At 39.0% G+C, this 25,039-nt stretch overlaps 1 protein-coding gene and 1 pseudogene across 1 annotated transcript; both read left to right on the forward strand.

Moving 5' to 3' along the window:
- The first annotated feature begins 6,634 nt into the window (after nucleotides 1-6,634).
- On the forward strand, nucleotides 6,635-12,422 carry LOC110047388 (uncharacterized). Its single transcript, XM_089286708.1, has 3 exons — nucleotides 6,635-7,353; nucleotides 9,189-9,557; nucleotides 11,317-12,422. The coding sequence occupies exons 1-3, from the start codon at nucleotides 7,237-7,239 to the stop codon at nucleotides 11,671-11,673; spliced, it is 843 nt and encodes a 280-aa protein (XP_089142834.1). The 5' UTR covers nucleotides 6,635-7,236; the 3' UTR covers nucleotides 11,674-12,422.
- Nucleotides 12,423-13,681: 1,259 nt separating this feature from the next.
- On the forward strand, nucleotides 13,682-19,622 carry LOC110047389 (uncharacterized; annotated as a pseudogene).
- Nucleotides 19,623-25,039: the final 5,417 nt, after the last annotated feature.

Below are 25,039 nucleotides of genomic sequence, written 5' to 3' on the forward strand. Positions count from 1 at the left end.
CGATAGCACCTCTGGAAGGCGTTTTCTGCGCACTTTTCGAATGTGTATTGCACCATCCTGAAGGAAATGAGAGGAAATGAGATATCCAACCTTCCCGGGTAGACGTCACAAGACCCGCTGGACCCATTCTCCTCAAACTCGGTCGTGAAACAAAATGGCGGTGTTTTGGAGCTATTTTCGAGATTTTGTCGTGGCACAGAAAATCGAGGATTTAACGGAATTCAAAAATTTTTTCGCAGAACTATTTCAAATAATAAGTAGATTCGTTCGAGCGAAAAAAATTTTTGGGGTTAGGTGCACTTTAAAGTTATTCTGGTACAAGATTTGTGTCCATTAGAAACTGAAATTGCTCGAGTCAAGAAGAATGTGACGAACAATGTCAGGTAATAAAACACTTGTGTGTTTAAGTTTTTTTTCTCGTTTTTCTTTTTCTGCTTCTTGGTTAGTCTAGTACATTGTATCAATTATTGAAACATTGCATTTTTAGCAACATGTGTAAGGATAGATATATAATAATATTTTAATTCTCGGAAATATGGCATTGCATGATATAACTTTCAAAAAATACCAGGTGCCTACTGAGGAGTACTGTTATTTCATCAAGGTTCAAGTATACTTTAAAATCAAATTACAAATATAGTAAAAATAAGGCAAAGTTGATATTTGTTACAATGGCCTAGTACTAGAATATATTCCTTACAACCAACATAAATAAGTCTAACACTTGAACAAAAAATGCCTAAAGAGACTTAGTTCAGAATTGCAATTCTGATCGTTTGTTAATTCTCTATCTATAATTTTTCGACTCGGCTTGCTTTGTTATTCGCCTGATGATATCCTTGTAATAAAGATGGCATATTGCGTTACAGCATTTGTCTTCTCTCCTGCACTAGTTAATTATCTATGTGTTAGATCTATGACGCACTTTTTTCAGATTAGCATTTCTCCCGTATTATTTCAGTTGTCAGATGGCAAACGTTTTCAAATTGCTTGTCTGACTATGTACACATTGTGTTCTATTTTATATGACTTGTATTCTCTTGCGCATGAGTATAGGATACTTGGAGCCTCTTGTTTTTATATGGATCACGCAAGAAAGGCTTGCGTTACACTTTGTCCAAATTTGGTAACTGAGTCAAAAAAGTATTCAAAATCACGTAATTTCTGAGAAAAATGAGTCACATTTGGAGAGTTGTTTTGCGAATAAATTCTTTACGTGTCGCTGGACTTTTTTTATTTAGATTTTGACAAGAAAGCATGAGAAAGACTTACAACTTATTTGGCCACTGAAGTACAATATGATCTTATAACTCTGAAGTCTTAAGAGGTGCCCTCTGTAATTTTCAACTATGACCATTTGGACCAGAAAAAATCAAATTCCTCAAACTTTCTCAGATGAATGGTCTAGATAAGTGATTCACAAAAGTACAATTTTCAGTTCAATTCGATTCGTATTTTAGCGCTGGGGCCACCATCTTGGTTTTGTCCCTCTGAGAGGGCTTTCAGCGGCCATTTTAGGGCATATTTTTAACAATTTGCCATACAAAGAAAACGATCTAAATCCGGGTAAAAACCCTTTATTCGAGACAAGCAAATGTTTCTTGTTACATTGAGAGGCTGTTTTGGCAATTTGATCATCACCCGATTTTTCTACAGAATTTTAAATTTCTTCCCTTTCGGACTACTCATGAAGCGCCACAAAAAAGGCGAAGTTTAAAGGAAAATATCGCTAAAAGTACATCACTTGAGATCCCAAAACTACCCTCCACTTAAAGAGCAATGTCTCACCTGTAAAAAGTTCGTTTAAGCTCAGTTCTGTTTTGATCTGTTGTGCACCCGCCATTATTCCACAGATTGCGTTACATTTGACAAATGCGCATTCCAACGGGTAGGGGTAGGGTGGGTAGGAAGTGAAAATGTAACCGACATTAAAGCCATTTTCCGCATTTCTGTGGCTAAACTAGTTACTGGCTTTCCCAGAATGATTTCAACATGAGCTTCTGCTTGCAGGTATTTTCTAGGTTATTTTTGCAAGGTAGGTGGGGGGGGGGGGGGGGGCGTCGTGTATTAAAAAAAAAAGAAAAACGATAAGCAGTATCAGGTCAAAAGATTATGATCTGTGTATCTTGATCAGCTTTATCAGTTCATCAGTGAGGCCCTATTAAGGGTTTTCAGGATACTGGATATTTGGGCAAAAAGTTAATAGGATGCAAGCAATTTAGGGGAAATATTATTGGGGTAGAGCATGTTTAGATCAGATAAAACGGGACATTAACTGAGTAGGAAATCGTTGAGCTGGATTTAACAGGATACAAGATATTTAGGACAAAAATTATCAGGATAAGGGATACACCGACACCCTCCCCCCCCCTCCCACTCTGGGGCCTCAACAGTGGTCAGCTATTTAGAATAAAATAAATGTATGTCAACTGTTATAAGCATTTATTCTGGACTCTTAGTACTTATATCACGGTGGAATATGGAAGTTTTGTATCAGGTTTTAGGGGCTTTAAGGTTAGGTAAAGCAGCTCCTTGTTAGTAATTTCGAAGCTCACACTTGTTACACTGAATAGATAGATAAAGACAGGGTTGGAGAAATAAACAGAGAATGAAATGAGTCCCGAATTCTGTACCGTTTAACACGAATTGTTTACATGGCAACCTTTGTGTCTGCAAAGAGATCGAGGCACAACATTCCACACTATATTGGTAAACAGCTATCCTAATCTCATTGACAGCCATTAGTTTTTGACGAGGATTTTCCTTTATTACAAATAGAATACGGATAGAACTCCAGTAAAAAAGTCTCTTCCTTGTGTTTTTTTTTGTTCAGCATTATACTTGTGTCTTTCGCTGCCCGAAATGCCATCAAATGCTGCGAAAGGCAACAGACTGACAAGCCGTGCGCAAGAAAAGTTTTTCTCGGGTCAGGAAACGGCCATAAAAGTCGAAGCAATTACTGTAGCACAAAAGATGAGGTGCTCAAAAGGTGACGCCAGAATTAGGCGGTTCACCCGTGATGAGTTCCTGACTCCTTGCCACGTTTAATCCTTCCTCTCGAGAATGCCTTCAAAGCTTAGAAACAGACAGGAGAAGGTCCTCCAAGAAGACACAACAACTGCTGAGAATCAAGCTGCAGATATTTTTGACAAGTGTCAGTTAACTCATCCAATTGCTTATGACTCATTCAACTTGTGTGCCTTAAACGCATCTATAATGTCCTTAAAAAGCTAAGCGTCAACATTAGTGCTTCGCTTGATAGATGCCGGTATTTTAAAGCGCCCTGCATAGGGTTGAAAACTAGTCTTGTGCAGACATGCAGCTGTGCTCCATCACAGAACTGAACGACATTAGTGGCTGTGGGGTGCCTCAGGCTCATAACGCGCAAACAAAATACAAACGTGTTTCCGCCAGATTAAGAAAACGTGGAAAAAGTAGATCTTAGCCAGGGTTATTAGAATTCACAAAGAAAACTGGGGGTATTCATTAATTTTTCCGAGATAATTAGCTACTGCTGACGGTAGCATTTTTCTGAAAAAAAGGTAAAGATATTTCTTCACAGATTCTCCTAAGGTTCGCCTTTACATGCAGAAAACTAAACATATTAAAAACATCTTTAAACCACGTGGTAAGTGGTAACATAAAAACCACTTTTGATATGTATTTAATAACAGAATCGTCACAACAGCACTCCTCTGGCTCAGCCAAAATACAGTCTACATAACTTTTCCTCACAGCCAAAAACTAATGTATTGTCGAATAGGCTTGCCACTTCCAATTCATACTATAAAATGTAGCTGTAATCACCCCTTTGTTAAAAGTTAAATGAGTTGTTTCATCCTTTCGAAAACTTTGTCGGTGTCCGTTGCTTTTTTTTCCTGTTACTTTCCAAGTAAGTTAAACATTGACGTCTCTCGCAGTTGTTTTGCGCGCGCATTATGCCATCTACAGTTGAATTTCAGTATGATTTTTTCTACGGATACGATAAAAGGTAGTTTTTCAGCTGGAAGCTGTTCACAGTTAGTGCTTAGCGATATGCTGCTTTTCTGGTAATCCCGGTTTTAGTACAGGCTCGTAATTTTAGTGCGAAATTTGTTTCGGCCACAATAGAATTTTTCTTAAGTCGCACGCTTGGTAGGGTAGTTAATTACGTCACTAGTTCCAACCCAAGCGCGCGCCTGGTGTTTAAACCATGCCTAAAAAAGAAGGTACCGTCCTTAACTGCCGTTCAGTAATTTTCTGAGCATTTTCTTTTCTGATGGAAAAGTGACACGGCTAAGAAAATGTAAGAAGTTTCAATAAAACGTTGCTTATCATTACTTCCTGCGCACTATTCGTCAGTCTACTGTCTTTTGCAAAATTTGATGGCACTTCCGGCAGCGAAAGACACAACTGTCCCGCTTTATCTGATCTAAGCATGCTCTATCGCATTAATTTTTCCCCTAAATTTCTTGCATCCTGTTAATTTTTTACCCAAATATCCAGTATCCTGAAAACCCCTAATAGGGCCTCACTGATGAACTGATAAAGCTGATCAAGATACACAGATCATAATCTTTTGACCTGATACTGTCTATCGTTTTCTTTTTTTCTTTTTTTTTTTTCAATACACGACCCCCCGCCTACCCTGCAAAAATAACCTAGAAAATACCTGCAAGCAGAAGCTCATGTTGAAATCATTCTGGGAAAGCCAGTAACTAGTTTAGCCACAGAAATGCGTAAAATGGCTTTAATGTCGGTTACATCTTCACTTCCTACCCACCCTACCCCTACCCGTTGGAATGCGCATTTGTCAAATGTAACGCAATCTGTGGAATAATGGCGGGTGCACAACAGATCAAAACAGAACTGAGCTTAAACGAGCTCTTGATGAGAATCCTCGATTAAGAGGAGGATTTTAAAGGCTGCTAACAGACTTCTGGGTCAGTTAGGATCTCAACAAATTGTTACACTTCTTGTAAACGGCGGCTTATGAGGCGAAAGACAAATAATATTGATAGATGTTATGAAGCGGGCTTCGGAGAGTTGAAATCTGCTTAACCGTGGCGATGTCTGAGAGTGATTTCGTACACTAATCACCGAAAATGTGGCTGAAACATACTGGAAATATAACATGAGGCATCGTGGAACATCCAGTTGTCGACATGTCGCGAGATAAGTGGAATATATAATTATTTTCACTGTGCATCGTTATTTTCACGTTATTATGCTAATTAGGACGGCGGTCTTTGTTGACAAAAGCACAGCTTAAACTTCTTCTTCTAACATTTTACAGTTTTAACTGCCCCAAAATTTTATTACATGTTTTTACAGGTGAGACATTGCTCTTTAAGTGGAGGGTAGTTTTGGGATCTCAAGTGATGTACTTTTAGCGATATTTTCCTTTAAACTTCGCCTTTTTTGTGGCGCTTCATGAGTAGTCCGAAAGGGAAGAAATTTAAAATTCTGTAGAAAAATCAGGTGATGATCAAATTGCCAAAACAGCCTCTCAATGTAACAAGAAACATTTGCTTGTCTCGAATAAAGGGTTTTTACCCGGATTTAGATCGTTTTCTTTGTATGGCAAATTGTTAAAAATATGCCCTAAAATGGCCGCTGAAAGCCCTCTCAGAGGGACAAAACCAAGATGGTGGCCCCAGCGCTAAAATACGAATCGAATCGAACTGAAAGTTATATTTTTGTGAATCACTTATCTAGACCATTCATCTGAGAAAGTTTGAGGAATTTGATTTTTTCTGGTCCAAATGGCCATAGTTGAAAATTACAGAGGGCACCTCTTAAAACTGTTCTTGCCACTAGACCGGTCTTGCGCCTGTTTTGAAGATGGCTGCCTTTTATCGTGCTTCGCACAAGCCACACTTGCACAAAATACTGCTGTGTCAAAGCGTTGTCAGCCAAGAACATCAGGCACTGCTATTTGTGCTTTTAGGAAAGTTTACGGACCTGTTTCTGGGCCCATCTACTGGTGGCTTGCCATTTTCTCGGACTTTCTTGCATAAACAGCTTGAAATAACTTCGTTTAGTTTGCTTTTTGGCCCTTCAGTAATAGCATCACAACGGGAATCTTTAATTCTCTAAACCGCTGATGTATCACAGGATTATAGTACTGTTTAAATGGATTATCGCTCCTTCCTCATGCCATCTCGTGGTATTCAAGAAAAGATCCACAAACACGCACCGATGTTCTTCGCACAACAACAGTGGTCTAACACTACGATGTCGACGTAAACCATAACAATTTTTATCTTCGAAATAGCGCAATTTTCAGTTCGTAAATTTAGATACGCTTTAACGCAAGCCTTCCTTGCGTGATCTATGTGAAAATAATTTTCTATGTGTGGAATTTAATAAGGTTGGAGACAATCAAAAAATCATTTGCATCGCTTTGCATGTTCTAATTTTTTGTTGCAAAACGTCGATCCAGAACAGTTTTGTCCAGTGTACTATCTAGTCTTTATAACTAATGATTCTCAACGACCCACGGAAAAAATTATACCGTATAATGTTATATATATATATATATATATATATATATATATATATATATATATATTTAATCGCATGTATCTCGTGTTCCGCTGAAACTCGTATAGCTTTCGTAACAGTGTAACTTCCTTATCAGTGGCATGACTGGCTTGTGTAAGACTGGCGCACAAGCGGGAAAAGAAAACTTGAGGGGAGCAGGGCAGGGGTCGAAGCGTTCTCTTACTTTCTTACGGTTCTCTTTATTTTTGTTCCGTTTGTCACCCATTCTCGTTTCAAGAGCCTCTCTCGCTCCAACATTCCAGGCGTCTACCATACTCTCGGAAAGCAGGCGACTGCTTCGTTGGTTCAAGCTCGTATTAATCTAAATATCAATTGATGTATAGTTGAACCCGTACACAAAGACTTCCTTTATTTGAGTTAAACGGAACGTATCGTTGAATAGGATGTTCGTGTTTTGGTAAATCCTGGAATGGGCGTATTCAACTATTGCTGTCACGTTTAACCCTAACGTTCCATTTTGATCTCAAAGTACGTGCTTTGGTATCTTTCCAATTCGTTGTTTTCTCAGAGATGTTAGTCTTAAATTAGTAACTGCGCTCACTAGCGTTAAATTACATTCCATGGGATAAAAAGAACCGTCTTTAAAACTGAGCATATATCATCACGGAACCAGTTACGAAACGAGCTCATACCACACAGACGTGAAGTACTCATACTATGAAGTGTTGATCTCAGTTTAACTCTTGAAGCATGGCACAGTTTGTGTATTTTACTGCTTTGTTGTTGTTGTGTGGAACAGGGGACTCACTGGAAACCACTACCAGCCCTCAACAACAAAATACCGGAGATACTAAAGACTTATGTGAGGTACAAAGTTGAATATCAATAACTACTTCTAAGGACATTTCATTAATTGAATACGACATATAAAGATTTGGCTCTGAGCTTGGGAATGAAGAACAAAACTCTCTTAACAAAAACAGAGCAACGTTAAAGATGTCCGTGTTGTTAGCAATAAACCGAGCGTTGGCTTCACAAACGAACAAACACTATTATTATGCAAGAATTAGTAGAAAATATTTAACCTGATTAAGAGAGGTGCCGGCTTACTCTCAATGTGCCTGATATAGATATCAAGAACGTGACTATTTTCTCTAAATTGATTGCATTTTCTTCTGGTCAAAGCAGATCTACAAGGCCATACGTGTAATGACAGTCAAACTGACACTAATATTACTTCAACAACAAGTGAGGGATACCGCTAAAACACTGAGAAAGGGGAAAAAAAAAATGCAGTTTTTATTTGGAAAATATTCATTATTTTCCAAGTTGTAGTGGTGGAACGATTTCACTCCTCCACTCCTTCACTCCTTCACTCTTTCACTTCCCGTTAGACATTTGGTATCGGGGGGAGGTGGGGGGGGGGGGGGACTCTCATACGAAAAGGCAAGGGATGCTCGTCGGGAAATTTGAATTTAACTCCTAAGGGAGACTAATGTGGACGTTGCTTGAGCTTGATTAGACCCCGAAAAGATACCACTTAAAACGGAATAGGTTCGATCACTAGCCACTATTCTAGAAAGGACCCCGCGCGCACTTGTAGACCCGACTCGCGTGCTCGAGAGATCAGCGGAAATCAGGCCTGAAAACAGAAATTAAATGAGAGCGTTTCTTTTATTATTATTTTCTCGAGTGCACCCTAAAGGATACTTTGACAGCTAAAAATGGTGACGTTTCGTCATCAACACCCTAAGTGAGACCAGAATCCTTGATTTGTACCCGAGACGACGAGCATCCCCGACCTTTTCATATAGGAGTCCCCCCCGGGTTTTTAACATTAGCCGTCTAAGGCCATTTTACAGTCGCTTGCAACGTGGCACGTTAGTTATTTTCGAGAGGTGGAGGGTCTAACAATTTTTTCATTGTAAGGAAAACACTTATGGTTCTTCCTTAGCGATTCGATTCAGGGAAAGTCTTCGTGGTCTTTCCTTCACAAACCTACGTGATATTGTGAGTTCAAAAGCAATCGATATAAACGAATGATTTAAGGCTCCAGACGATTTTTTTTAACACAAGAAACGGAAAGACAAACGCTACCTTTCGGTAAATGGTTTCTTGACAGAAAAAAAAAAAATCAATGGAGAGGAAAAGGAAATATAATCAGTAGTCACCATTAGAATGCGAACTCCCATTGTCTGGCATGGCGAGCTAGCGCTTATCTCACTGCACTACTTGTACATCAGTCACTCTAGGGCGAAAGTATTAATTATTTATTTACGTACCACAGGCTGAAGTGTTTCGTTCAGTCTATACCTCACTTTCGACGTAACAAAATGATCTTGCCGTTTTTGACTGTAGCACAAGGAAGACATGTACAGATACATGTAATGTGATATGTGTAGGCAGGCCTGAGTAACAAACAGTTTCTTTGCGTTGAACTTTTTTATTTTGCAAATATCACAACACTCTCCTTAATGGAAAAAGACTTTATGGGCTTGTTCGAAAGCTAGACTGCCCTCACATCACTAGTAGTTCTTTAATGAGCAATGCCTCATAACACCCTTTCATAATTTATTTTTCAAGCTCAGTGGCTCACAGCCACTTTGAGTTTTCCTGCCACGATAGGTATAGACATAAGGAACCTTTTTTCGTGTTAAGTTTTACACTGTGTGCAATCAATGCATCTTTTGCTTTCTTGTTAGAAATCCATATCTACCCATGGATTTCCAGGTATTCCAGGATCTAATGGCATGCCGGGAATGCCTGGCATTCCGGGGCCGCAAGGACCGCAGGGAAGAGATGGAGTTAAAGGACAGACTGGTGACAAGGGGGCGCAAGGAATGCTCGGACAAAAGGGAGAGAATGGAAATGAAGGGCCTCGTGGGAAGAGCGGACCGCCAGGAATGATGGGAATTAAAGGAGCGCCGGGAATTGTGGGAGATCAAGGACTAAAAGGCGATAAGGGAGAGAAAGGAGAAAGCGTAACAAGTCCTTCTACTGCATTGCCACAAACCAACTGGAAACAATGTGTGTGGAAGAGTGATGATGATAAAGATAACGGCAAGATCAAGGTATGAGAGAAATGTTCTGGTTGGAAGTGATCTTTAAGCAAAGTTACTTTTGTCACATCATGTAAGTTCAAATTAAGATTCAGAATTCGACGAAATACTAGCGCTCACGTAGATAGGTTTGGAAGTTAATTATTCGAATTTTGAGTATACTTCCTCCAACTCAAGAAGCCTTTTCATAGTAGGGTGAGTTTGGGGTGAGATATAACTATTTTTTTTTTCTACCAGTGTTTCATATTGGGGTGACGAAAGTGGTATGACATCTTTTAGATAATGGTTAGTGGAACTGTGTGTTACATACTTGAGTATTTGAATACGCTTACCTTTTAATTCTGTCAGTAATATTATTTGAATTTATGTATTTCACAATGTAGAACCTTTCAATTGTCAACATGCACACGACGAGTCATCGGTAGGCCATTTGAAAGTGTGTTCAGGGTATACATAATTTTCTTGCCGCGAAGCTTACTTTTTTGGCTTGTTTTATGTTTTTTTTTTAACGGTCGCAAGTCAGTTTTTTAGCTAATTTTGTCGGTTTGCGGACGTTTTTTTCTCCAAAAATCACTAAATATAAGATATTGGATCCAAGATAGTGATTGTTTGGAAATGATGGCGTCATATCTACGTCTAATGAGTTCATCGTTTCATGTCATGGACCTCAAAGAAAATACGTTCGGACGTTCTATAAACTCCCGAAGTTTCATTCTCGTAGCTTTGACAATTTGAGAGTTACATGGTGAGAGCTACCTCCACCCCCCCCCCCCCCAACCCACACTGTGATCCAGCTGACCAAATAAAGCCCACTTCGAGTAGGGCTGGGGACTCAAATTTAAGAGGTCAGTTTCTGTGTAAATTCGAGTTGGACCTGGTTCTAATTATTACGAACGAGTGGAAGTTTGGGAGAACGAGAAATGCTGTGAGAACACGAGCCGCAGGCGAATGTTTCCACAGCTTTTTCGAGTTCTCCCAACCTTTCGCGAGTGTTTCTATAGCTTGATAGAAACACGGAGAATATGTCTTCTATTTCTTTTAGAAAACACCGCAACGAAAAAAAGGAAAACAACTCGTTAACTTTGATTATCAAAATGTAAATTTTCTTTGCTCTCGCCATCAACAGCTCGTGCTAGTTCTGTGTTTCTATCGAGTTTTAGTAGAATTCTATTAGTTTACTAATGCAAATGCTGCAATCTGATTGGCTGAGCTACTCGTATACTATCACCCATTAGAGTGCAGTGGCTGTCGGTCGTTCACAAAACGCGTCGTTTTTATCGTTTTTCCGAAGTTTTGGAAGAAAGTTTGGATGTAAATGGATAGTTAAATTTCTTAGAAGACTAAAAGAAGGACATAAGCGGTTTCTTGACTTTAAAAACTTGACATTATTGAAAAAAACGGGTACGCGCACGTAAATAACTGCAAATTTACGAAGTACAATTCAATGCGTGCGATGTTGTTAAAGCGTAAAATTCAATAATGGGTAGAAAAATAATTAGAAACCGTTATTTACATCAATTTCAGTTAGAATTCTACTAAAAAAATTAGATTATTCGCTCTCGATTTCCATGAGGCGATAGTTGATTCGGCCTTCGGCTTCATCAACTATCACGTCATAGAAATCTCAGGCTAATAATCTAATTGTTAAATAGAAACACGACTTTTAACCAATCAGCGCGCGTATTTTCTTAAGGCTGTTTTCTAATGATATATATTAACTGTGATGTATTTGAACTGTTGATATGACTTGTTTAAACTTCTTTTTTTCCAGGACTGCTCGTTTAATAAGTTGCAGTCTAATACAGCGATCAAAGTCTCATTCCAGGGAATTATGGCAGTCTATGGTTCTTCCAGCAAGTGTAACCGGTGGTTCTTCAAGTTTAATGGTAACGAATGCAATGGACCAATGACAATCGAGGCTGTTGTGTACAACAGTTGGCCATCTGGGAAACCCTATCTGCTTCATCATCGATCATTTGAGGGATACTGTGAAAACATCCCACAGGGCACAGTCAGAGCGGAATTATGGGTAGGACAGTGTCCTGGCAATACTTTGGGTGACGCTCGCACTGGATGGGAATCAGTGTCCCGGATAATGATTGAGGAAGTGTCTAAGCCCCAGTCTTAATCAATCAGCTCTCACGATAGAGATCATCGCTGCTTTAGTTTATTAAGTTATAGAAAAGAGAACTATCATTTTTGTGTGCTTTTAGTGAAACTGTTTTAGCCGTACGAGTGGAAAAAAGTAAGCCCATAAATGTGATCAGTCCGAGGATAAACATTTTCTAAATTAGAAACCTAGGGAATTCACGAAGCTTAGTCTACTTTGCACGTGCACTTTACTTAATTAATGATGGGAAACTAATTTTGTTACATAGTACTTGCATTAGGATAAATTCTAAGTTGAGCAAGTCTAATGCAGACTCCAACAAAATTGATTTTGCTCGGTATGATGGCTACTCTACAGATAACAGTTGCATTGTATTACAGTTGCGTTGCATTGTAATTTAATTGTGGCCTCTTCCATGGATGCGTTCAGTTAGTTAGGTCGTAGCTCAAAAATACAGCGGAGCAACGAAAGGAGAGAGAGGCTTAGTGCCTTCCCGCTCCACGCTGCTCCCCTATTTTTTCGTGCGCCATTTTCGCACTGCGCCCTAACTAACTGAAGGCCTGGAAGAAGGTAAATTTTTTACTGCGACTCTCCCATTAATTCCTATCCACTGTTTACCAAATACAAGTGACATATTCTTTAGTAATTCAACAGTTTTTCTTTTTTCATTTTCTTTTTGTATTTTGCTATTTAAAAAATCAGGCATTTCGAGTGGTAGCGTGAACTTAGTACATTTTAAAAGAAAATAAAGGTTAAAAGTTTCAAAAGTGGTCCTCCATCGCATTTACGAGGTGTCCAGGTTCTTACATACGCAGTTAACTGGGATGATTTAAATTTTTTTGGGGGGACCAATGTATTGGTTTTGTCAACGGGGCGTAGCTATAGTAGTCAAAAGGCGAGGTTAAACTGTACCGGCATCTCTTTTGTCATTCTATATATGTACTTTTCCTACCATCATTTCACAGTCCCAGAGTCTACAGACACAGAATTAGGGAAAAACTGCCAATTTTGAGTTCCTGAACCTCGTGCAGAAACTTCGGACAAACAAGAACATATATCGCAGAGGACGATAGCGTGCGATAGCTCAGCCAATCAGATTGTAGAATTTATGACAATTTTGTATTTTATTACATAGAACGTCCGGGAAAATCAGTCGAGTAAATTCTTCAAGTATTGCTAGTCAAATGTTCCTTGTCATTTTCGGTTGAATGGTTCGCTTTTCGGAAATTCAACAGTTTCCGGATTTTCGGGAATGTTTCCCAGGAAATTTACTCGCCATTTATACTCGATTCGAAATTTTCGGAATTTTTGGTTGAATAGAAATTGAAAGTGCCCCTGGTTTCCCAAATGAACAGACCAATAAAAAGCAAGATGATCTGCTAATTCACGGACCCTTCTTCAAACACACTGTACGTTTGTAGAAGTTCGGTTCGATTCGGTGAACATGGGTTTTTTTGGATATTGGTTGCGAGTGTTTGAACTCTCAAATTGCGATGTCTTATTGATTCGTTTACATTCTCGCAAATCATAATAATTCTGAGCCCCTTAATGATCTGACAGCGAATCCGTTATCATCCTTGTTATTAACCATGATTGAAGCTAAGCGTCGAAGCAAAAGTAACGACGAGGAAGCAACGCACAAATCTCTCTTCGTCATTCTTGTTTATTAATCATCTGAGAGATACATATTATAAACTACGCATCATATACTTTAACTACAGTAATAAAAGCCTTGGATCATTGTGCGAAGTGAAAATTAGGCAATGTTGCTCACATGCCTCTGAAAACTTTCCCAAGGTAAAATCGGTTACTCGCGAAAAATTAAGTTTTTCAAGGCCAATTTTGTATTTCTCATGGTAAAATGGCCTTCTCTAACCACGGCTGTGAATGTAAAGTGCCCTTGGTTCCTTAGCAAAAGTCGATGTATAAAATAAATTATCATCATTATCATTAATGACGAAGAGTCCCTTTTGGTCTCAACGGCTGCATTTATTAAAGAAGACGAATGATGTGTCTCAGACGCAGAATGCGTCGAACGTCAAGTGCGTCTACAATCGTGGGCAAAAGTCCTTGGGCCGACACTAATGCAAGTATGTAAGTTAACGAATTATTTGTGTTTTACTACTGAAGTTTGCAAAAAGCACTGCTTTCCTTTTAAAAACGCGTTACCGTTCCCGCTCCCCACCCAGTACAATGTTGAAAATCAAAAGAAATGGCAGGTAGTAGTTTTCAACATTGTATGGGGGGTATGGGGCGAGGTTAGGCCGGTGAAGTTGTATTCGCATCTGGCGTTTGCGCAAAAGCACCAGAAGTGCAAATTTGTCCTAAGACTTTTGTCCATGATTGTATTTAAATAAAAGTTGTGTTTTTTTAACAACTGAAATTCTTTTGAGAGAGCAGTGTTGGTCGCTTAATTACAGATTGAGCAGATTCCAATTCAGGGAAATGTATATTTTGTCTATCTCATATTTAGCTAGAAGAATTATACTTCGGAGAAGTTAAATGCGTCCATTTCATAAACTTGTTGAGTTCGTCTGACGTTTAATGCGTTTTATTTCTGTATGCACTAGACAAATAACACGTCTGAGGCGCATTATTCGTCTTGCTAGGCAAATACGGCAATGTTCGTAATCTTTTTTAAAGTTTAATGTAATGACATTTATCACGTGTTCCGTCGAAAATCGTATAGTCTTCGAAGCAGTGGTTTCCTTGAAAACGATAGGGGCACAAAGCGGAGAAGAAACTTTGTGGTGAGTGGGGTGGGGGACGAAAGTGTTCTCTTCTTCTGGCCTCTCTCACTCATTCTTGTTCCCAGGGTCCCGTATTATAAGATTCTCTGCGCCTCTCTCCCCCTAAGAAAGTAAGCGACTGCTTCGCTGACATAAAACTAACCATTAAACCCTTACACAGGGAAGTCTTTTATTTGAGTTAAAGGGACGTGTCGTTGGATAGCATGGTCGTGTTTTAGTGAATTCTAGAATGCGTGTGTTCAACGATAGTTGTCACTTTTAACCCTCTCGTTCTATTTTCATCTCAACGTGTGTCTTGGTATTTTTCCAATTTTGTTGTTGTTTGAGATAGCAGTCCTAAAATAGAACATCTGGCAATGCTTTTACTCTACGCCAGCGGTGCATTTACTAAACTGATTGATGTGTCTATTACATTTATGAACAAAGAATCCGTTCTTTACATTTTAATGCTGGAATATATATCTAATGCATGTTCAGAAACAAACATAAACATTAGGGTTAAAAACATCCATGGTGAATTAAGTCGTTAGGGTAATATCAAAGCGTCCCGCTGCTAGTTATCTCTGAACAAAGTTCTTATCACAGTTGAAAACACTGCAAAGTTAATTAGCGCATTTCTCGGTTCTTTAACTTGTATTTGAAATTCAGTTTCAAAAAACAAGACGTGGTAATACTGTTTGAAAACTATTGTGAGAAATCATTGACTTCTGACAGAGCAGAAATTTTAACCATAGCGGACAATTCAATCTCACCTGGTTTCTTTGAACTGACATTGTATCCCAAAAAATCTTTTTTAAATTAGTTCCTATGACCATTACTTAATATATTCTCTGTTTAACGTTTTGGCTCTTCTCCAATTCTCTCCGAGTCTTCTCTCTGATCCTGTCGCAGGAAATAGAAAAGGTGATCACACCAACCAGATTAGAAATTTAAGAAATTGGTTAAAAATGTTCCCTTGAATAGTTATACTCCTACATTAAACACAGTTGGTTAACGCATAAAAATTCCCGATTCTCAATATCATTTTACAATTCTTCCATTTGAAATAAGCTCTTAATTCATGTTGAAATAAAAATCCACTTCCTTAGCATAATTGTAAAATGCAACCTCGTTATGTAGAGCAAACGGTAAAATCTAAACGTCTGTTCTTTTCTGCATATGTCACTCTTTAATTACGGAGTATTCAAAGTCCTTCCGAAAAAAGGAGACATGAGGCAACTCTGCACGCGTGCTGACAGCTAATGTTAGCTCCAAAGTAAGCCTGCTGGCCGTTATGATATTAGAAGTCTACTTATGTCTAACCTTGATTAAAATCTCCTTACCGGGTTATAACCTCTGTTTTGAAAAAAAGCGTCTTATCTACGCTGACTGACATTAAATTATATTCCATGACATTAGAAGAAGAAGCGTCCTAAAGGCTGAGCACATATCATCACGGAACCAGTTACGAGACGAGTTCATACCACACAGACGTGAAGTTCTACTGTTAGAAAGTGTTGATATTTGTAACTCTTGAAGCATGGCACAGTTTGTGTATTTTGCTGTTTTGTTGGTGGTTTGTGGAACAGGGGACTCACTGGAAACCACTACCAGCCCTTAACAACGTATTACTGGCGATACCAAGGACTTATGTGAGGTACAAAGCTGAATATCACCTGCCTCTTTTAAGGAAAATCAATGTGTCGAATATAAGATGTAAAGATATTTTGCATGATTCTCAGTATCTCTCATTTGTGGCAGTTCAGTATCTGATTGAAATATAAAAGGCATATGTCTCTGGTCCCAAATCGAGGCTGATTACTCATATAAAAAGTTATACTTAGCTCTTATTAACCGAGCTGGAGGTTTGTATGGGAGAATCTTGACCGAGGTCGTGAGTACACACCAAACGCAGTGAGGTCTGTACACACGACCGAGGTCAAGATTCTCCCGTACAGACCGACTTAGCTCGGTTGATAAGATGTTTATTATATGGCAAAGAAGAAAACTTTTATTCGTTTAATGTAATTAGTTTACTGACATTTTGCTTGCGAACGGCGATAAGTTTAACTTGAACCTGCCGAAATTTGCTCGTCCTCTTTACTTTTTTTTTTGTCATCAGGGTTTTTGGCACTTCCATATGATTGAGAAGAAAATAAAAGAAAATGGTGAGCATTTTTGTATTTTAGTTTGCTACTTTTTCAACGCAAAATGAAACCGGTCTAGTTGCCGGTCTAGATCAGAAAATCTAGACCGCGGTCAATATCGATTTCAGCCAATCAAATTCGTAAATTCGGTAGTTCCCAGTCCTTGTGAGACACAGCCACATAATAAAAAGCGATATAAGAATGTTTGGTTGCTAATTCATAGTAAATTCTCTCAAGGAATGTTAATGATCCCCGTTTTGCTCTCAGTAAGAGTTGGCTTCATAAACAAACAAACATCATGTAGGCATTAGAGGAACATATTTGATCTGATTACGAGAGGTGCAGGGTGACACTCAAGATGACTGATGTAGATATCAAGAACGTGACTTAGAGAGAGAATTAGAGAAACGTATTTGACCGATTAAGAAATAGATATCAAGTGACTATTGTCTCAAAATGGACAGGATTTTTTCCTGTCAAACCAGACCCACAAGGCCACAAGTCTAATAACAGACAGGAATGACATCGCTAAAGCAGTAAGAAACAAAAATGCAGATTGTTTTTCAGGCCACGATAATTATTGTTCAACATAAGAAACATTTTGTTCTCGTGTTGTTTAAGTTTCACACTGTGTTTCTTAGTCCGATGAATGCATTTTTTCTTCTTAGAAATCCATATCTACCCATGGATTTCCGGGTATTCCAGGAGCTAACGGAATGCCGGGAATGCCTGACATTCCGGGGCCGCCAGGAACGAAGTGAAGAGATGGAGTTAAAGGACAGACTGGTGACAAGGGTTCGCAAGGTATGCTGGGACCAAAGGTAGAGAAAGGAAATGAAGGGCTCGTGGAAAGAGCGGGCCGCAAGGCATGATGGGAATAAAAGGACCGCAGGGAAGAGATGGAGTAAAAGGAAAGGCTGGCGACAAGGGTTCGTAAGGAATGCTGGGACCAAAGGGAAAGAAAGGAAATGAAGGGTCTCGTGGACAGGGTGGACTACCAGGAATGATGGGAATACAAGGACCGCAGCGAAGAGATGGAGTAGAAGGACAGACTGGCGACAAGGGAGCGCAAGGAATGCTGGGACAAAAGGGAGAGAAAGGAAATGAAGGGCCTCGTGGAAAGAACGAACCGCCTGGGATAATGGGAATAAAAGGAGCGCGTGGAATGGTGGGAGATCAAGGAATAAAAGAGGATAAGGGAGAGAAAGGAGAAAGCGTGACAAATCCTTCTAGTGCAGTGCCACAAACCAACTGGAAACAATGTGTTTGGAAGGCTGATGATGGTCGAGATAGCGGTAAGATCAAGGTAAGAGAGAAATGTTCTGATTGGATTTGGTGCTTTGAGCAAAATTACTTTTATCCCCTAATGAAAGATAAAGTTCAGATTCAGAATTCCAGTAGGATTTATTTGAATGGGAATCAAAATTATATTATCCAAAGCCTGAGTGTTTCGTACCGGATTGACGAAAGTGATATTACATCTGTCAGATAATAAGAAATGAAGCAGTGACCTGCTTACCCGAGTACTGAGCATGCATTATCATTTAGTTTTTTTTTTTTATTATTGCTTTGCAAGACAAGTGTGACATTGGGTCCTTAGATCTAGTATTTTTCCCCTGTAAAATTAGAGGGTCAAGGCTCTAAATTATTCATATTGTCGGCAACTTTTGTTATTTAGGGACTTCAGTGGGATGGCGGTCGAGTGGGTATTACTTGTAGATGGTAATTGCCTTGTTATTTGTCTGGAGGGATGGGGGACGAGGATTGATTACACCGACACTTGGTAAGGGCTCTGCGTTGATCCGATTTTGAGGAAACTATAGAGTGGCAGTGATCTATTTTTTACCTTGACTTAGAGAGACGAATTGAAAATGAAGCTCCCTATTATTTCTCTACTTTGTATTCAACGTCACGCTTTTGGAAAATCGCATGGACTGAATTTCGAGTTTTTCAAAGTCAAGAAACCGTGAATATCCTTCTTATATAGAGTCCGCGTGACACGATAAAATGCTCAAACTAAACTTGGGGAGATTTCATGGTATTTATTTGGCGTAAGTCTTTAAGACTTTTTAATAGGTCCTATTTTACCGTGTTGCGACGATGGTGGCTGTACAGTTGACGTCTGCTTAGTTTTGTCCTTCTCCTCTCCCAATGATTTATGTTTGAACATAGCTAAACATAGCAAAATGATAACTGCAAAAGAGATTGAAAGAATTGTTACAGTAGGTATTGTTTACCTGTCAATCAGTGTAGTAAATTAAACCAGAATAAGTATATGTGTTCCTTACAGTGAGCCGCGCGTAAACCAGGAGCATGATTCCTCTCTTCTAATCTAAACCTTGTATAAGATATAACCATAATGAATAAAGTAACGTTGCCCTGCTGTTAAACTAACGAAATGCACTGCAGGGATAACTGACACTTTCACCCACGAGATCATCAACTGATGATCTGTAATCATGATACAAATTACGTCATTGCACATGTGATATATTTTATTCAGTTATAAATATTAACCTGTTTTACTTTCTTTTGTTCCAGGACTGTTCGTTTAATAAGTTGCAGTCTGATACAGCAATCAAAGTCTCATTCCAGGGAAATATGAGAGTCCTGGGCACTTCCAATTGTAACTGGTGTTTCTTTAAGTTTAATTGTAACGAATGCAGTGGACCAATGACAATCGAAGCTGCTGTGTACAATTGGTGGCCATCATCTGCTGGGAATCCCAATCTGCTTCATCGTCGATCATTTGAGAGATACTGTGAAAACATTCTACAGGGCACGGTTAAAGTGGAATTATGGGTAGGACAGTGGCCTGGCGATACTTTGGGTGACGCTTTCACTGGATCGCGATCAGTGTCCCGGATAATGATTGAGGAAGTATCTAGGCCCCAGTTCTAATTAATCAGTTCTCATTATCGAGATTGTCGCTTCTTAAGCTTATGCTTATTAAAAGCTATTGTAGTGAGAATTGACATTTTTGTGTGTTTTTAGTGAAATTGTCTCAGCCGGACGAATGGGTAAAAATAAGGCCACAAATGTGATCAGTCTAGCATAAACATTTTCTAAATAAGAATATCAAGAAACTTCACGGAACATACTCTACTTTGTACTTGCGCTTTTTTAAATTAATGATGCGAAACTAATTTTGTTACATAGTTCTTGCATGTAATACCATTAGAATAAATTCTAAGTTGAGCAAGTCAAATGTATGATGAGTTCTCTACAGACTGCAGTTACATTGCATTGATGACTAAACAGTGTTTTTTTTTTTCTCAATTGCAATGTTCCATGTTACCGTATCAGTGATTACTCAAAATCAAATTTCCATATGGTTAATTTTTCTGCTATTGGTAGGACTAGGATGTGTACAAAGAAAAGAAACGATAAAGTCGGTTTTTACCACAATTGCTACTAATCTCGCAGTCTGATTGGCTAATTTGCCGTTGTCGATAAGAGTCTCGACAGCGGTGCTCGCGTCAATGTGTCACGCAATAGGGACCTTAAGCACCGACGACGAATGGGACGACGACGACGAGTAAAACCGTTGTAGGACTGGGCCGAGGACGTCGTTCACGGCGTGAAAACTGAGCTAAGTTGTTGTAAACATCGACCTAAAACTATCGAAAAATTATTTTCATGTCTTCCTTTCACGAGCTCCAAGACCTGTTTCTCTTGAGCTACGAAAACGGTACTATCGATGACAACAAATTTTCAGTCCTACATGAGGAATTGATGTCGAAAAATCCCGATTTCGCGTACGATAAGCGAAAGCCTACATGTAGATAGGAACGAGAAGGAAATGAAATACAGAGTCATTTTTCAATTTCTGAATTCATTTAATTTTCTACTCTCGCTGACAAGCAAATTCAACAACGGACAAATCGACAAACCTAAAATAATGTTATTACCAACGATTTCTACACCTAATTATATAGCTCCATCGAAATCCAATATTGCCAACAGACCTATTTTTTCTTAATTTTTGCAAACTGTCCAAATTTAAAATAAATTGGATAGTTTTTGCTCGAACGTTTAGTTTAGCTTTGAACAAACTGTCCAATTTGAGAAAAATCTGGATACTTTCCATCAACCAATGAAATGTCAAGATAAATAAAAGAACCGAGTATTGGCCAATCAGGCTGCAGCTATATCACTGCCATCAAACGTCACCGAGCGATTGTAGCTCGCTAAGTTTTCTTATGTTAATGGCGGAATTTCCCGACTTTTCTCTCCATCTTTTTGACCTCTAAACTTTCAAATGGAGTCTTCAGTTAGGTTTCCAGAGATATATGCTACTGATTTACTCGAGATCAGGGAGAATAATCAGAACAAGAACACTCAAAGAAGCAAAAAACCTGTGTTAAAATGTTTGACCTGTGACGTGTCGAGCAAAGCGAAGTGAGAAATACTGTACTTTAGAGGATAAAATATTTGCCACGTTCATCTGTTTTTGGATCCTATATAATTAACAGGTAATAGGACTACATGCTTGTCCAATTTGGAAATAATTCCATTCAAAAAATTCCTCGGACTGCCAAATTGGACAGCATGTAGTCCTATTACATTTCCAAACTCGCCGTAAAATCTAGTTAATACAAAGCTAAGAGGTTAGGTAAATAACCAACTTTCATTTCAATAGTTTGATAATCATTTTCTGCCTGAAACACTGTGTAAATAGATTAATACTTACTCACGTTCGCTCAGGACGGCAAACCTGACGTTTTGACGTCCTAAACTTCACGTGGACGACGAGTCTAGCATGCGCAGTAGCGCGGTAAGAGGAAATTTTACTTCCGGTCGTCGTCCTCTGGGCTCGTCGTCGTCGGTGCTTAAGGTCCCTATTGACTTTTTCAGCTCGCGCTCTGAAAAAAACATTTTCTTTTACGTTGATATTGTGGTTAAAAACAAATCGAAATGTGGTTTAGCTTAGTCTGTACTCTTATCGACAACTATACGCGTCATCACAGTGTTCAAAATTTGTTGCGTGAGTCCACAACATTTTGACCACCTTGATGACGCGTATCGTTGTCGATAGGAGTACAGACCACGCTAAACCACATTCGATTCGTTAAATTGCGTAAGATTTATGTGCAATACTTTGTAACTTACTATACTGTGTTTATAAAAATAGCATTAAGAAACAATACTGCATTTAAAACTTAATTTAATCGTATTAAAGAAAAAATACTGCATTTGAAACTTAATTTAATCGTATTACACTGCGACTAATTGAACCAGGCCACCTAGAAGAAAACTGACCAATCAAAACATAAACTCAGAGACAATGGTCTGGTAACTTCTCGCGACGACAAATAACGCTGTGATTGACGTGAAAACATAAACGCTATCGACTTTTCTAGGTTATATACACTCTGAAAGGTTCAGTCCTAGGCGGCAAATTATCATGATTATAAATCTCGCTCAAAAAGGTTAGCTTAAGGGACCAATCCCTTATGACGTCCCGGGGGGTAGGTTGTTTAAAAAAAGTGCTGTGTTTCAAAACTTAACCCCCTCAAAAAAATATTTTCAGATACAAATTATCTCCCCCTTCCCAATTCCTATTTTAAAAATGTCCCCCCTCCTGACAAGGCCATAATTCTCTCCTTCGCATATTATCGTTCCCATATCTTTGCATGATCTCTTCATCGATATTCATCACCTGAAGTTCTTCACGATCTCTTGTTTCAAAGGATACCATTTTGAATAGCACGCCGGGATGTAATTAAACGTTATAAGATTCATTTATGATGTGAAGTTTATATGAAATAATTCATATATGAACTGCGGTTGTAGATGAAAGTGAAGAATGATCATCGCAGTTAAGTTTCCAATTTAAGCAACTGGAAAGAAGAAGCCTGAAAAAAATCAGGGCTTCAAGGGGATTCGAACCCGTGACCTCCGCGATACCGGATACTACTTTCATCTACAACCGCAGTTCATATATGAATTATTTCATATAAACTTTACATCATTTCACTCCTCACGGGAAGATATGAACTCAACTAATTGACCTCGCTCCCAATGTGTGGCTTCATGGCTCAGTTGGTAGAGCATCGCACCGGTATCGCGGAGGTCACGGGTTCGAATCCCGTTGAAGCCCTGATTTTTTTCAGGCTTCTTCTTTCCAATTGCTTAAATTGGAAAATTAACTGCGATGATCATTCTTCACTTTCAAGATTCATTTAGGACCAGAATACCATTTAGTTAAGTCTAGTGGACATAGTTTGCAATAACATTCTAAAACAGCTTTGTTTTGTTGTATTTTGAGACCTTGAAACTTCACCCGCAATTTTCTCGAAAACGCTCATATAAATTTTTTAAAATTTTGTCATCGTTTAGACCACTATGTAAGCTTTTAGATCCTGACGTCGGATTTCCAAAATTATCCTTTGATGATAAGCTATTCGGTTGCGTGTAAAATGGGGTATGACGTTATAACGTTGCTAAGGTAACTCAGATCTTGGTGAACTAACCTTATTTGAAACTTTCATCCTTTTCTAGTACCCCAATAACGTTTGATTTTCTGAAGGATTGATTATAGTGGTGCTCTAGTCGCCCAAAGTTAATCAGTATCGTTAAATTAAAAAAATCCGACCGAGCCACTTTTAACTGATGCAACCTTAATTTCTCAACTCCAGAAGATAAATACATCAGTTGGGATGACGGTGACATGACAGGTGCAAGCCCAATTCGAAAGGATACATGTACTCTGATCAAGTCATTTGCTAAACCCAAGAAGGAAACTGCCGAATGTCAGGACAACGTCCAGCGTGGGAAAGACGGTAGAAATAATCCCTCGAGTTTGCACTCGAATTCGAGTTGGACTTCGAGTTGGATTTCGAGTTGAAGATCGAGTTAGACTTCGAGTTTAAATTTGACAAGAGATAGGCGTAGATCCAAACCAACCAAATTAGCTTTTCTGGCTTTGTAGCCCGGCAGCAGTCATTGTTTTGTTTTGTTTTTTTTTTTTCCAGCAGTTTCTTTAAAAAAGGTTATGAGAAATCTATTGGAACAATGTATTTGTTCTTCTTTCTTTACCCAAAAATATTCAGGTACAGGGTAACAAACAACCTGCCGTCCACTTAAACTAAAATGATATATATACCCCTCCGTTATAGGGGAGTCTAAAATTTCTACGACGGGCGGCCTGGAAAGAAAAATAATCAAAGAAGACCTATGGCCAAACTCGTGGATTAAGTAATCTAGAGATGAAATATGTTGGCGGACTTCCAATTATTGGTGTATTATTAAATGCTGTTAAAACAAGCCGGGTTTGTACCACGCAAGGTCACACTTATCTCACGAAGCGTAGGCTTTTGTTGCACACACATTACAAAGACATACGTCCAGAATAGCCAGGGTGGCAAAATTGCAGCTGAACATGGAGTGGTAAAGGCTGAGGGTTCTTGGGTCACAGTCGGGGGACACTCCTGCCAACAAAAAGCCATGGAGTACTCTCTCTCCACTCCCGCATCGCCTCCCCCTGCCCCCTCCTCCCACACACACACACACCCACATCTTGATGTTGATGTTTGTCTGCCTGCTGGGAAAATTTACATCTATTCAAGTAGAACGAGCGTACAGACCTTTTTCATTGCATTTCACTTAAGGCTATAAGTAAGGTTTCTTATGAGACAGCACTTCTTAACCGCTTGTTTCTATATATATTGCACGTAACATACATCAAAATAAGTAGCCTTAAATGCAAACATTTTCAGTCTTGATCCAAAAATCTGTCGACCTATAAATACGTGTTCCAACAAGCTTAAAGGGGATTTCTTCAAGTTACCTTTGTTACCTTTTCGATCAGAAAGCAAAAGTGTAAACAAGAGACAGGGTAAAAATCATTTAAGCTTATCAACATCAAGTATTTGGGAATTATTTACCAAGTTATCTGCATTTCACATCCCACTCAGAGTTCAGATCAATGTACTAAAATAATCAAGACAAGTAAAGAGAACACAACTTTAGTCTAAACCAGGAGCCATAAGCGGGGATGGAGACCGTAAGTCTCGGGATTCGCGCGTACCTATGATATGGGACAATTTTTCTATTTTTAGAACAAATTGCGCCATCCTGACGTCATATATCCGCGCGGATTCACGCACATGTCGGGGGCTCTCGCGTGGATGTTGTCACGTTGCGTGATCAAATGGTGAGAGTTGAGAGATTCTCTTGCGTATTTTTCACAGCGATGGCAGGGAATAAGGCAGGGAATACGAACCAGGGAGCTTATATGTAGTTTTATGCTCTGAGCTAACGGAAAAGGTGGGTTTTTCAGGGTCGAAAACAAGACTTCAATCTCGCGCTGGGAATGAATAATAAGATCTGCTCACGCTAGTTGTAAGCTTACTTGTACGTTTTTGCGTTTGTTCTGACTTAAGAATATAGCAAGGAAACTCTCTACTCTGGTATCGAGTTAATTTGTGAGTTTCTCAGACAATGGTTCATCATAACCAAAACCTGTTTTGACGGTTTCTCATTGTTTCTGCTTGTTTGGTGAGT

This window comes from Orbicella faveolata, unplaced genomic scaffold (genome assembly GCF_042242905.1).
Source record: "Orbicella faveolata isolate gen_17 unplaced genomic scaffold, um_ofav_v1 contig_14, whole genome shotgun sequence".
Classification (NCBI taxonomy): Eukaryota; Metazoa; Cnidaria; class Anthozoa; order Scleractinia; family Merulinidae; genus Orbicella; species Orbicella faveolata.